Source organism: Pezoporus occidentalis, unplaced genomic scaffold, assembly GCF_034315485.1.
Source record: "Pezoporus occidentalis ecotype Australia unplaced genomic scaffold, CSIRO_AGI_Poc_V1 ctg138, whole genome shotgun sequence".
Classification (NCBI taxonomy): domain Eukaryota; kingdom Metazoa; phylum Chordata; class Aves; order Psittaciformes; family Psittacidae; genus Pezoporus; species Pezoporus occidentalis.
In genome coordinates, this window is record NW_026913188.1 from 843,610 (window position 1) to 858,712 (window position 15,103).

General features: G+C 42.8%; 1 protein-coding gene across 2 annotated transcripts in view; it reads right to left on the reverse strand.

Moving 5' to 3' along the window:
• MSRB3 (methionine sulfoxide reductase B3) overlaps positions 1 to 15,103 on the reverse strand; it is an 84,314-nt gene that overhangs the window by 55,022 nt on the left and 14,189 nt on the right. For both annotated transcript variants that reach the window (XM_062609430.1, XM_062609429.1), the window contains exon 2: positions 8,883 to 9,009. In XM_062609430.1, the coding sequence (XP_062465414.1) occupies positions 8,883 to 8,958 (76 nt within the window). In that variant the 5' untranslated portion in view covers positions 8,959 to 9,009. The remainder of the gene's footprint in view (positions 1 to 8,882; positions 9,010 to 15,103) is intronic.

Sequence of the window (15,103 nt, forward strand, 5' to 3'; positions counted from 1 at the left end):
TGGGAACATGCATAGCTCCAACAGCTACATAAGGGTCTATGAATGTACATCAGATTACAGGATCTGGCTCTAAGTATACATCTCCTATTAAGTATGCATGAAGTATATTAATATTAAATTATTATGATTCTATGATCTCTCTGCTTCCCAAAGCCTGTACCCTCATGAGTGGGTCACACCTTAGTCATCAATGGTAAACTACCTCAAACTGATGTGAAGAGGAATCCTGCAAGGTTAAAAACCAATTGCATACATTTCTTCAAATAAATAGCCTTACATCTGCTGTCACTAACAGTATTATTAAAAGGGGAATCTCTCATTTTTATTATTTCAAATTTTATTTCCACAGTTTATGCCTTTTGTTTACAGTTTTGCCTCTCTTAGGAAAAGGCAAATGCACAACTCACTTCTGTTTAGCCTGTTCTCTGCAGCCTCGAGTTTGCAGCCTTAGCAGAATGCCACAGTGTCCTCTCTGCAAACAAGCCAGGAACTGCTCACCTAGTTTAAAAAAAGTACAGCTCTTGAAAATGTGAATCAATGCAAACAGTTCTATTGGCTTGTAAACTGGAAAACACTGCTTTAAAAAACCTGTATTTGACATGATAGAACTTGTAATCCTATCACAAGCCATTTTAAATTACCTAAACATGCTGCTGACTAGGACAGATGTTGCAAAAGAACTCTGAAACTTTGGGAGGTCAAGTTCAAGTAAAATCCAAACTTCATCAGTAAAGAAAAACCCTGTAGATGTTTTACACATTGAAAAACAGATCTGTGCTTCCTCTCTGAAGGATGGCTCCTTTGCTTTCTTGATGTAGGTAGCTAACTCCCACCCGCTGCTGAAATGCCATTTGCAGTTTCATGCAACCATTAGGAGTAATGGGGTGAAGACCATTGCCATTATATTGTGCGCTGAAAATCCAAAAGCCAGGTACCAGGACAGCAGTTATGACTTTGGGTCAAATGCCAGGTTCCATCTTAAAAGAACACCAGCCAAAAATGAACTGTTTTAAAAGAAATAATTTACTTAACACCCAGGAGGGTCACACAGCCACATGGGAAAGGCAAGCCCCTTCTTTGCAAACTTGTGAGCTTCCCATGCAAACAGAGCTGTCACGTTTATTTTTGCCACCTGGTCATCAGCATGGCTCATGTTTTACATCAGTGTATATTGTTTGAGTGACCATCAGAGATCTCCCAAGTAAGACAGCAAATTTCTCAAGCACCAAAAATACCTTCCAAAAGTCCCCAAATCTCCTAACTCCCAAGTCATGCATCTCCTCTGTGTACTCATTTTGTTTCCAAAGGAAGCAGGACTAGGATCCCATTGGTCCCAGTACAGGCAGCATCTATGGGATTGGAGGCTACCTTGTTTCTGCAGGTCTTCAAGCATCTTTGCAGCAGGTTACGTGGCTGAGGTAGCCATGCAAGTCAAAGAAGCATTCCCTGGAAAAGAGATCTGGAGCTGCCTCCCCTCCTTGCCAATGTGAAAAAAAAAAACATTTAACAAAAGGTTGAAGTGTTTTGTGTAGTGGGGAAAGGGGAAAGAAAGGCAGCCCCATTTGTCCTCTCCAGGGATGTCTACTTTACTTCGTTATCTCACATTAATGAAACAGAAGCCACAATCTTGGTCTCACCACCTTTACAAATGATAACCATTGAAGACTACACCACCACCCTGTGCTGGCCGGTGGAGGTGAAGGCAGCTACCCCTGGGGCTGTCATCTTCCCTGGTTCCATATCGATGGCAGCATGTGGCTGCTCAGCAGAGCTTGCTCAATAGAAGCACCTTTAATTAAGTGGAGCAAATGCTCATTATGTTAATAAACTGCCACTTTCGTTACCCTTTCCACCGAGATGGCCAAAGATAGAGTGCACAGGGCAGCTGACCTACTTGCCTTACTCTTGGATGCAAACCAGGCAAGACAAGATCAGTATCTGTTGGTACAGCAGTGGAGGGGGGAACATTTATAATGATGGATTTCTCTTCCTCTCTCCTCTATAATAGATACAGAGACTTTTGTTTTGCTGATGTGATCCTAGCACCTTTCACAAACCCTACATTTGTTTAAATTAAAAGCAAGGAAGGCAGGGATGCTGAGCACTCTGTATCTGGTCAATAGATTTCTGTCCAAAATCAGTAAAAAGGGGCACAGCACACAGAAAGGCATTTTATTAACAGCAGAATTAAGCTGAATTTAATGAGTGTTTTATGCTACCTTTTGCATTCAAATTATTTCAGAAAGCCCTCAAAATAAGTTTATTCACACAGCTTTAATAAAGGTTTAACCCTGAAGCAGAAACAACTAAAAAGTCAGCATTCGCCAGCAGTTACCACAGTGGTTTGTAGCTTATTGTGGCATTCAGGCTGTTGCTAAATCCTCCTGCTGCTCCCTCCACAACAGTGGTGAGTGGCCTGTGAAATGAGCACTATGTTTCAAGACTCAAGGTGCTGCAATCTATACTTGGGATGAGGGTGGAGTAAAGGAGCAGGATGGGGGAAGATCTTTCTTCTCCTCCAATTCCCCACAACAGTCCAAATCTAACCCCGAGGAAAACCTGGTCTGCCTTCAGCTGTTCAGGAACCCTTTTCGTGAAGCCTCAAGCAGGCACAGCCTGCTCTGTGGCCTTTTCATCCCACATCTCCAAGCTCTGAGGGACATGCCCCGCATGAGGACAGGAACAGCTGGAACACACTGTGTGCCAGCTGTTGCTTTGCTATGACCACCATGGAAAACACTTGTATCCCCCTCCTCTCTCAACCTGCTTCAGGGCTAAAGGTAAAGAAACAGCCAAAAAAGTGAGTAACTGCCAACTTCTTTCCCTTGTGGGCCTTTCAGACTTCCCTATGTTTCTGTCAAATTCAGCCATGCTTAATGGGTCAGGAAGATGGGGTCAAGCCCTACAAACGGCCTTTTAAGAGGACTCAGTTGAGTCCTTCACTGCTCCGCTCTCCTTGGGACTCCCTGACCAGAGCCAGAGCATTGAGCAGGAAGTTCTCACCTGCTGTGCACCAAGCTGCCAGCACCAGACAAAGGCTGCAGGCAGCCCCTGTCCCACAGTAAGCCCTCATCCGGCTGGAGCAGGGGCACTTCTGCACCCCAGCCACGCACCCTTCCCAACACAGCTGCCGTGGAAGGAAATCACGGGGTGGCACACATGTTTAGCTTGTAACTAAGAACAAACATTTTCTGGTTCTTAGCCCTCCCTGGGACACTAATTCCTCTCCACTCGTTCCCCCCCAAAATCACCATCTGTGCCGTAGCAACCTATGGCTAACATAACAGCTAAGTTATGGTAATGTTCATGCCTCTGGTGCCTGACTCTCAGTCCACACTCTAGACCTATTCAGTGGGCTACCAAATTTCAAGTTCACACATCCCCTAAATGACCCCCTGGATCATCTCCTCCATCACTTCCCAACTGACTTTTACTGCCTTTAGGGTTCACATTCCCATCTTGCACCTTTTCTTGCTTGCTTTCCCTCAGCTTAGCAATATAGAAAATCTTCCTTTTTGTGTGCTGTCATCTCTCCTTTACATCACATTCTTCTCTGCAATCTTCACCATGTACTCCTCACGGAAAGGACAAAGTCAGGGGTTGTTTTTAATTGAAGGGAAAAAAATGAAGGCAGCCCTTAAAGGACTTCTTAGACCTCCAGTTATAAACAGACAGTCCAGTGATTAAAAAAGTAGCTTTTCATGGGAAACACTAAAACACAGGAACACAGTGCTGTAAATTCATCTTTTCCATACCCAACTAAGCAGAAAACACAGTAAGCCTGAGCTGCAGAGGGCACAGGAATGGAACATGGGAAATTTATGAGCTCCCAGAATTAAAACATTCCTGCAAGACGGGCAAAATTAGCTTGTTGTGGGTCCTTTATGGGAGCAGGAAGGGAATGCAAACAACCTTAAGAAATCTATCAGGGAACATATTAATAAACTGGCTCTGTGCTGGGTCTGGGAGCACAAGAAAGGTCTCATCATCCCTGTGCTGTGCTACCCAATGCCAGAGTCACAGAGAAGCCTCCACTCAGACGTGTCAGGGACAAGCACCTTCTGTCTATTGAGGGAGACTGCAAAACTGCCAGAACAACAGTTAAGGGAGAAAAACAGGAAACAAACCCTAAGGTACAAGCAAAAAGGGTACACTCACAAAGAGTTTCTGGTCTTATAATCCCACGTTTTGCAAGCATCAGGCACAATAAGAGCATCACTCACAATGAGGTATCTACAGATAAATTTCATTCTAAACTGTATCAAATAAGACATCCTAAACTGAATACAAAATAAACATTTCTAGACTGAGTACAAAATACACATGTAAACACAGACTAACATTGAATGCACTCCCATTAAGGCAGCTATATACAAAGGTAATTTTTAAAACCCATTTTCAAGCCATTGCAAAAATGATAACGTCATGCTCTATGATGATAATATGGCATTCTGCTATCATATGACTAGAAGGCAGACATACACACAGACATATAATAATGACACACGAACAGCTTCGCATGCTGTTTACTATTGTGCTCGCACAGTGCTTTATTCCAAGACTCTTTTCAAGCATTTATCAAATTCCTCACAACTGCTGGGAGGCAGGAAGCTTGGTCATTTGTAAGACTGTATTTTAAATTTAAAATTGATTTTTTTTTTCCAAGTTGATATTTGCTTTTTTTTTTCTTCTTTCTCTTCACAGAAATGAATTTTAGTTTTCGCTCCCCAACCAGTTCTGAGGAACAAGTACATCCAGCTGAGACCTTGTGTGACATATTTAAACCCAGAGCAAATTTTTACGTTCAAGATATAAACCCCAGAAAATAGGGATTTATAATGAAAACGTTGACAGGCATCTAACCATAGCCATACTGGTGGGTTTTGCTATACAACATATCAGTCTTACTTTTATTTTCTTTAAGGACACGTGAACAGGCATCTGTAATAGTACATCTTTGGTGACACACCATACAGAAAGCTATGAGAGAGTTATAACACACATTACAGAAATTGTCTCTCTGAACACAGAAACATACGATATGAAACGTTCAGACATACTTAAGTCACACAAAGTCTGACAGCAACTACCAAACTTTGAACACATCAGACTAAGGTATTTTCTAGACTTTTCGCTGTTAAAGCCAGATCTGGCAAACACGGCACACACAGATGATTTCCCTGACATGAGCAGTTTGAGAGTTCAGAGGGACAAATGCATATGAATAACTCATGTATGTAACTGCTTGCGAGATCTGCTCCTAAAAGCAATCCTTTATGTTAACAGATTACTACTAAAAATCCAATTTTGAGACCCAGTAATTGTCTGCTCACTATTTGTTTCCATTTTATGAAAACACATTACACTGAAATTTGGAATTAACAAAGATTTAATAAAACAAGTTATGAGAAACCACAGATATTTACTTAATAAAGACTTACACCATATGCCCAGCACCATCTTCATACAGATGTATTGTAGTTTAATCTAAAGCTAGAAAAGTATGGTTTCCTACTAGGAGTTATTTCAGTAATTAAACACTTCACAACAATTTAATATAATCTAGGACTTTATTATTGCACACAGAAGAAACCCCCCTAAGTCTAACCCTGTAATTTCTTCATCATTACTTTTTACTTAACTTTACAAGCACTGCAATTTTCTTGATCTACAGGAGAGGAAAAGCCAAATTATCTCATGCAAAAATCGTGATGTAAGCAGCACAATATTCAAAGTGTTAAAGAAATAAAGGATTTTTTTTCGAGAAAGGAGAACCCATGATAATTAAAAGACACAGCAAAGCAAAATAAGCTATCTTTTTACTTTATAGCTTGGTGGTCTGCTACAGAAAACATATGTACATGGAATCTGTGTAATCATTACTTGTATCGGTTACTTCTTGGTATGCGCTAAAGCAGCTGAAGTAGTTTTTACATTAAAAGTTTTGGGGGGTTTTGTTGTGGTTTTGGGTTTGGTGTTTTTTTTTTAAGATGTAATTTCTGTGAACTAAACCCTGGCAGGTGCTGAGTGCATCCTGCATTTCAAAAGAAATTTAGAGCATTCAGCTCTAATAAAGCGGACTCAAGGAGCAACACTTCTACATCACACGACAGACACAATGGAGCTGTAATTATCACTGGCAATGAAGAAACCTTGAACCAGTGTGAAGGTACTCTGTGTACGAGCACAGAGTGATGTGATTTTCCCCAATGCTCACGGTTTTCTTTAAATACCTGTAAATGTTCATAAGGTCTCAGGGTTTACTTTATGTATGAATGACTCCTAAACGGGAAGCTTTTCATAGAGTGCTAGGTGTGCGAAACAGCATATGCTTAGTGCCATCTACTGGGAAATGCCTGCTTATGCCCTGACTTTACCATGCTGGCTATAAAAAAGTTATGGGCAAACTGCACACACTGAAATGTTTAGTCCTAACTTTAAAAAAAAAAAAAAAAAAAAAAATAAGGAAAAATGCAAATACAATTTGGAAGCACAGATCCACACTCCTGGTGCTAATATACAAACAGAGAAAGAGCAAGTAAAAACACTTCAGTAGCACAACTGACCCAGGGTAACTTGCACATGCTTACAAAATTGTGTTTTAAAGGAGAAACAGGAGGTCATCCCAATTCTAAGATACTTCCTAACATTATTTCATTCATTTAACTCCTTGGGGAAAATTAATTAGTCCAATTTACACCTTTGCTCTCCTATGCCAAGCTGGTGGGGGCTCCAGAAAGTTAGAAAGTCTCTTTGCATATGGAATTTGCCACTGAATTAGAAAACGACCAAAATCCACGCCGTTCCAGACTTAGTGGGCAAGTAGCATGGTGGTGTAGTTGCAGGGCGGCAATTCACACAGAACAGGGTGGTGGGAAAAGTACTAACTTAAAGTATTATGTTATAAAAAAGTCACAAAACTCGGGGTGTTTTCTGCATATTCAAAAATTAAAGTCCCAGTGCACCGTGGCATTTAAGCAGATGTTGCCTCTAGATCCCGTTCCCATGTTTAATTTGATACATGCTACATACCATTTACTTGCAACCCCCCTCAATACACCACATGCAAAAAAACAAAACCAAAGGCAGAGCAAGCCTACATCAATTTATAAGCATCTGGGGAATTTAGATTACTCTTAAAATATGTGAGAAATGTGTATTATTCCACTATTAACAGACTAATTTGGGATATTATACATATATGTTTTATATATATATACATATATATAACACAGCCAGTCAGTGGCACTCAATCTATTAATGTTTGCACAGTTATGGATCAAAGGGACAAGAATAAACAGTAGTGTTATGAGCTTTTTATTCCAAAATATGACTACTGGATTATGTCAGAAAAAATGGTTTGACAAAATAGCTAATGTAGTGCTTTGCAAACAGGTACACAACAGCAAAACCTCCCATGGCCTGTGTTTCTAGCTGACCAACTTTGATATCTCCTTTTCAGAGCAGGAACAAAAAGGCCAGAAGACTGAGTGCCCCCATTTTAAGATAGACACCAGCAGTATGAGCACACATCAAAAAGTGCATAATGGGGATGAAGGAAATTTGCTTACCCTGTATTTTTAGGATTTTAAATCTGGCTCAGCAGCAAATAGAACAGGAAACCAAGGTCAGGCTGACACAATGTGAGCTATTCTCTCTCTTCCTCAATATGTGTTTGCATCTCCTATCTAGGTTAATGGGAGTTTTGTGCACATGTGGGGGGAAACAGAACACAAATGCTGCAAATATTGGACTCAGATTTCATTCGAATAAAGTGCAATCAGCTTTAGAAAACCCATCAGCTTGAAAACTGATGTCTTATCACTGAAAAGATCTTTAAAACATCACCTCCATATGGCTGCAAAGTCCAGATCTGGGAAAAAAGTGCTTGTAACATTTTGCATTCTTATGAACCAGTTGCGAGTGCAGTTCAAACACTCAGGACTTGTTCTTTTTTGATTCTTCAAATACTAATCAGCTAGTATTGTATCTTTTTTAGTTGGGTGTCAAGAAAATTCCTAGTAACGTTCAGAATTAACTCAGTGCAGCTTTTATTTTCTCCCACAGAACCATGCACGCTGATGTTATTATGCAGACTTCAGAGATGCTGTTGCTGTTTAAGTGAAACACAAAACAGTTAGCTTCAAGGTTTTCATGGTTTTACCAATCCATGGAGATAGGGTCCTATGGCAGGGTATAGTTTAACCAGTCCATTGAGATAAGGTCCTATTAGGTCATTCACAGACCTAATAGCAAAACCTGGACCTACATGAACAGTGCAGCTGCATCTGGGCATTAAACTGCATGTTTCCCTTGATTTATTTAAAGTGTCACGTTACTAAAGAACATGCTGTCAGAGGAATAAAAGAATTCAGTTTTAAATTCTACACATTTTGTACATAATTTTCAGTGTAACATATTTTGACTTTGAATAAAAATGTAAAAAAGGACACATGGAGTGTAAAACTATGGTATAATGCAAAAGATTTTGGAAAATATTTTTCAGCCCTGTAATTTAATAGCATTTTATATGCTAAATTCTTCAGTGCATCTTAAAAAAAAATATAAACTGCATTTAATAAATTATTTTCAGCTTAATTTCACTGTTTTTCCCAAGAATGAGGAAAATCATCCAAAATTTAAGAGAGAATATGCTGGGCAAGGAAGTCAGACAGCACTTCCAAGCATCCTAAAATCACTGACATGAAAAGTCACTCAATCCAGTGACTTTCACAAAAAAAAAAGCAAGCAATCAAACTTGTGGTTCAAAGGCAAATTTAAACAAACCAGAGCAACCCATAGCACATCATTTCCTGCAGCAGAGACACCATTCCTAAGAGGGCCTTCGTTACGCATGACACCACAAGCAGCACCCATTCAACCTGAGGGAAGCCCACAGGCTCGCAGGGCCACTGGCTGGCTCTTTGTCACCAAATGCAGCAGGTTGAATGCAGACATCACTGTGATATCCTCACCAACAAAACCAGAGGCAAAGAACAGGGGCAAGAGCTGAGTAGGGAAGAAAAAAGAAAAAAAAAAAAAAGAAAAAAAAAAAGATGAGAACAAATTAAAACATCAAAAATGTTAAGATACATTCACAGAAAAAAAACAATGCTTACAATTTTATGAGACCACCACATGGAAGCACAATTCTAAATGCATTTTTCTTAGTACATTTAGCCCATTTTCCATGACACCCCCCAACATTTTGATACGTATTACATAGTATTCAATGAAACAACTTTCTATGCTACCAAGTGAGAGGAAGGGGGCATTTTTATAGGGGCATTCACAACGGCTGCTTGAAACACCCAATTAAAAAGCAAGGCAGAGTAGCAACCTATGTGGTCACAAGTGCAGAGGCACTACGGGGGAAACCTCAGGACCTCAGCTAGATAGCCAGAATCCTGCTTTGCACACCCAGGAGTGCCGGGCAGATCAAACATGCAGCCTTTTTCTATTTATTTTATTTACAACAAAATCACACTCTGCAACATTTCTGAATGGTGAATGCTGGAAACCAGTCATTGCTAAAAATTGTTCTTTTGATGACTTGTTTGAAGAATGTGACATTTCATTGTAATAAACTTGCCAGATATCTTAAACCCACAGCTTCTTTTTTGGGTGGGTTTTTTTTTCTTTTTTTTTTTTTTTAAAGGCAGGAAATAATTCTCATTGTAAACTGTCCATGACATATATTTAAATAATCTTCCGGCCAGTTTAAATATAGCAAACAGAGAGATGGCAGCCGCGAGATTTTATTTTAGAAGGATTTAATGCGTGAATACCAATTGTTTCATTTACCCTGCGATGGGAAAGAGGAAACGCAGCTGCCTTATAGCCCACCCGTTCATAGCTGCAGCTCGCTTCGGAAGGTTAGGTGACATCAGAAGGTTATGTGACACTGGGGAGCAGAGCCAGCCCCCACTGAAGTCAGGACTGAAGCTCTGACAGATGCTGGAAGGCGGAGGGCTGGGCTCCAGGCGCATAACGAGCAGCAGGGTATGATTCCCAGTCTCCTCCCAGCTGCCCTGTGCCTTTTCTGCATGTGGCAGCACAGGAGCCGCGGGATGTGGGACCTGCCAATGCCCAGAGACGGTTCCAGCAGTGGCCAGAGCAGGGGCCAGCAGCAGCCCAGGGCACAAACCAGCAATGGCTCAGAGCAGGGGCCAGCGCTGCCCACAGCAGGGGTCTGCCCTGGGGCTTCCACAGCCACAGGGAAGCTGGCCACAGCTCATCCTGATGCGGCAGCACACAGCGCCCAGCCGTACTTATTACGGAACCAGCGCGGAGCGTATCTGACGGGAACCTGCTTGTATTAACATGCCTGAACTCTGACTTATCCAAACTAAACTCGCTGCGAAACCCAAACATCTCCGTGCTGCTGATCGGCGGCAAAGCGGGGGGAAAGTGGGCGATGCACGGCGGGCAGTCCCGGAGAGCCATTACTCAGGAATAAACATATCATTGTCACGAGTGAGTGCAGAGCTGCTTAAAGAACGGACCAGAGCCCCTCCCGCATACACATGGAGCCTGGCGGAGTCACGCCACAAGCGCCGGGTCCCTGCGGCCGCCCTCCCCCGGGCGGCGGGCACCGCAGAGGGCAGCGCGCCGCGACCGGCCCCGTTCCGTGCCCTCCCCACCGCCTCGCCGGGTCCCGCCCGCAGCGGCACCGCGCTCCCTCCGCCCGCCCGCCCAGCGGCGCCGCCTGGCGGCTTCGGCCTGGCACCGCCCGGCCGCCATTACCCCTGAGCCACGGCCCAGGCGGGGCTCCAGCGGTGTGGTGCTCTGAAGCGGCTGTTTCAGACCCGCAGCACCGATAACCATAGCGTGCCGAAGGGCTGACGGCCAGACCAGTCCCTGCATGGCGGGGTCCCCCCTGGCCCTGCCTGTATGATCTAGCTACACACTTGTATGAAGGCTCACGACTTGCCCAGACACAGGCACCTGACGATCGTGGCGCAGAGGTGAGGCGCACATGGCCTCACCTTCCCCTCGCACATCCCCCATGGGCCGGGACTAAGCTCCCAGCCCAGCACCGCTTCCCTGCTCCCCTCCATCAGAACCGCGACTCCCTCAAGTATAAACAGCCTAAAGGAAATTACCTGAAATTCCCGAGGATTACAAAATAGATTCTGACCTCTTGAAAATGTCAAGTATTTTAGCGTTCACCAAGATGTTGCTATTTAGTTTCGAGTATTCATAAAGACTCAGAGGATATATAAGTCCTGAAAGCCCAATAAAATATAACTGACTGTTCATGAAAGTACTTTATTGCAGTTAACATATTTTATTCCTTTATTTCCGATGTTTTGATCACTCTTTCTATTTACTCTCTACATTACAGCAGTGCCCAGTAGTTTCAAGCAGGAGGGGACCTCCTGGTGCAAGGTACAGGCCAACAAACCCCTGCTGCGGGGAGCTTGTGGACCATGGTAAGAGCTGCTTGTAAAGCATCAGTGAAGGGCAGAGCAAAGTCAAACCACAATTAACACATTTGGTTTGGATGTGCTCCCTGCCTGCCAGCTCCCGGACAAGCCGAGGGAGAATGATGGTAATGTTTTCTGATAGTTAAGATCTTTCCACTGCTCTTTCTGCAGCTGATGCAGGCTTGGCCATAGCCTTCAACCGGTTAAAGAACTGGGTTTGCATCTCAGATTCATTAAACAGGAACAGCCAGAGCACAAGAAACATGGGAAGAAAACACCATCCTGAAAACATCATTGTGTGTGATTTAAACCTCTGTGCTGTCCAGGTTAAGCCCAGATCCCATGCTGGTGCTGGAGGCACCTGCCTCAGCCCCAAGGAACCTACCCGTGCCACACAGCACTCCATGTCAGCAGCACCGGGACCAGTGGCCTGGAGACAGCAACCTGCTGATGTGACTGTCGCATGCCTGAGCCACAGTGGTTACTGCAGCATTGCCCTCCCACCACGCAGAGCTGTCACCCCCCACATCTTTATTACAGCGCTGCAACATGCCACCTACTGTGGCAGGAGATAAGCTCCATGAAGAGGTGAGAACAAAACTCACAGTCTAAGGAAGGGGTGATGTCACTTACAGAATCACAGAATGGCTAGGACTGGAAGGGACCTTAAAGGTCATTCAGTTCCAACGCGCCTGCCATGGGCAGAGACACCTTCCTCTAGAACTTGTTGCTCAAAGCTCAGTCCAACCTGGCCTTGAACACTTCCAAGGATAGAGCAGCTACAGCTTCTCTGGGCACCCTGTGCCAAAGCCTCACCACCCTCATGGTAAAGAATTTCTTCCTAATGTCTAATGAAATCTCCTTTCTCTTCTAGCTTAAAGCCATTCCCCCTTGCCCTATCACTACATGCCCTTGTAAAGAGTCCCTCTACAGATCCCTTGTAGCCTCCTTTAGGTACCCTAAGACTTGGTTTTGTTGGTTGTTTTTTTTAAACACATGCCACTGGTGCACTGCCTGCAACACCCTGCACACTGCTGGCTCCTCCACAGTTGCCATGCAGTGTCACCAGACCTCTTGGAGCCCCTTCACCACACTGCGCTCTTTAACCTACCACAACGTGGGCCAGCATGGATCTTTCACCTGCCCAGCTCTCCTAAGTTGGACACTATACTCAGAGGTAGCTTGTAAATCCTATCATTATAGATCATACAAATATAGCCGTAACTATGTCATTAAGTGTGCTCCAGAAGCCTTTTGCTACAATGATACACACTGCAACTCCAGGAAAGCCTTCCTTTTAGGATGCTGACATCCTAATGTTGGCGTATGTTAAAGTGTTGCCAGCTTTCAAGAGCTTCTATATTGTCAACTGCAAAACATTCAGAAATCACAAGTTCGGCCCCCAAATAAATATGATCTGTTAAATCGTAACACAGGGGGGTCTGCCACATTCATCCTTTGGAAATTACGAACTTTGTAATTACTCACGTTTTCTCAATCTCTGTCCGCAACTAAAGAAATTTCTTTGGGGGAGGGATAACTTGAGAGATTAAAGTCTGATATTATCACACCTTGCTGTAAGGGAAACACTGAAAACTCAGGAGCTGATAACACTGGTTTCAGTTTTCCCATAGTCAGTGTTTTTCCTGACAACTCAGGTCCAGAATTCCTAAAATTACATAAGAATCCCAGCTCTCAGAAGAAAAATGTGAAGTTTTAGCCCTCCACAAGTAAATAAATAACCACACACACACACAGATTCTTAAGGGAACAATCTTTTCTTTCCCTTGCCCCAATAAAGAGACCTTAATAGTGTGAGGCTTCTACATTTTTTCCAGTTTCCCTCCCCCACCCCCAAGTCTGTGGCCCCATTTGGAGGGCAGGAAACAATTAGAGATAGGTACACACAAGCCAGAGAGCCAGGCTCTTGTCAGGAATTTCTATGTCACTGGAAAAAGCAAAGAGAAAAAATATTGCCACACTGGAGAAACCCAAACAACCAGAAGTTAGAAGACAGTGAAGGCCTGTGAGTCTGCTATGCTCAAGTGTTACATTAACAGTCTAATTTTAATCAATATTTGTTTTGTTAAGTTCCTCCAGTCCAGCAGCAAGCTCAAACAGTTGTCTTGCAAAGGTTTTATTTATTTATCCACTTTGACATAAATCAAAATGTAACCAAATGTTTCACCGATAAAGCTTAGTGGAATACTTAATATAAACATTTATTCCAGCCTTTGGATCTTTTTTGATACTTTATTTGGGTTTTGCTCACCTAAAGCTGCTGCCAGTCAGATTCAGCAGACAGAACAGAGCAACCACCAGACGCTGCAGAACAAAAAGTGCAGCCTAGAGAGAACCACGCGAACGACTATTTCAGTGTGTCATGGGTTGCTGTGTCTAAACAGTTATTTACTCTGTAGTCATTTTCCCTTAACACATTCTCTGCTAACGCCAAAGCCACTGGTCTCTCCTGCTCTCTCCACTGCACTTGGCAGTTTTTAGGGACTTCACTATTTGTGATAAATGTCTTAAGTTTGTTGTGGTGTGTGCTAAGGTGGGGGTAAAGGCAGTTATTTAATAGCTTGTAAGAAGTTTAAGGGGGCCTGATGCAGTAACCATCACCAAACTGCCAGCTGTGGCAGGAGACTGGAGCTCAGCACGAGGGGATAAGGACTGCTAGTTATTATTCATTGACAAAAGATGGGAAGAGTTCCAGTTATCCCTTCTGATTCAAGATCTCAGAAGAGTAGCACCCTCTGCAGTGCACATAGTATTCTCAAGCAGTAACACCTCACAACCTGGGCTAACCATCCCTTCTGCCCTGACCTCCCAGCAGCCTGCTGGATCAACAAGGAGGCAATCTTCAGCCCTCAAAACAAAAAAACCCACACCCTGTGAATATGCATTTGTGCTTTATAATTACATTTTTAGACAACTGCATGCCTCATAGTAGTGGATTTGAAACATTCAGCACAACATTGTAAAGCTAACTGACAAAACCTTTAGAAATTCACTTTTTAAAGAGAAGTTTTTAGGCTGTGGATTTTCATGTGCTTATATAGCCACTGATAATGCAAACCAGGTGTCTTCACAAGTTCATGATCTGCTATTAAAATACCTTGCAACAGCCCACTGTCTGAGGGAGTGAGCTACTTGAATCACTAACAGCTAACAACATGCAGCAAAACATAGATATCTGTAAATACAAGTTTCCCAAAAGCTTATTGAAGAGGCATAAAACGTTCTAAAAGAAACTAATTATGTTAGCCTTACAGGTTTGCAAAAGTACTGCAGCATTTAACTTGCATACTTGTCTGCATATACTTTTTCCCCCCTCATACAGTAGTAGCTTCTCAGTTACAGCCACAGAAATCAAAAGTATTAGACCTGAATTCCCACATCACTTTTAACATTCTCAAGTCAAGCATGTTCTGCTTAGCTGTTTGTGCTGGAATGTGCAAACTGAGTAGCAACCCAGTCTACTTTGAGGAAGTTTACATTGTGCCCTGATAAAAGAGGTAATTACTGCCATACCTCATAATATTTGAGTGGAACACCAGGAAACGTCAAGCTTTAAACTTGAAGTTAGCACTACCCTTAGAGAGAAGCCTGAACAGTGAAGTTCAAAACACTTTGGCTTTCTTGAATTTTACATACTCTCTTATGCTGGATTT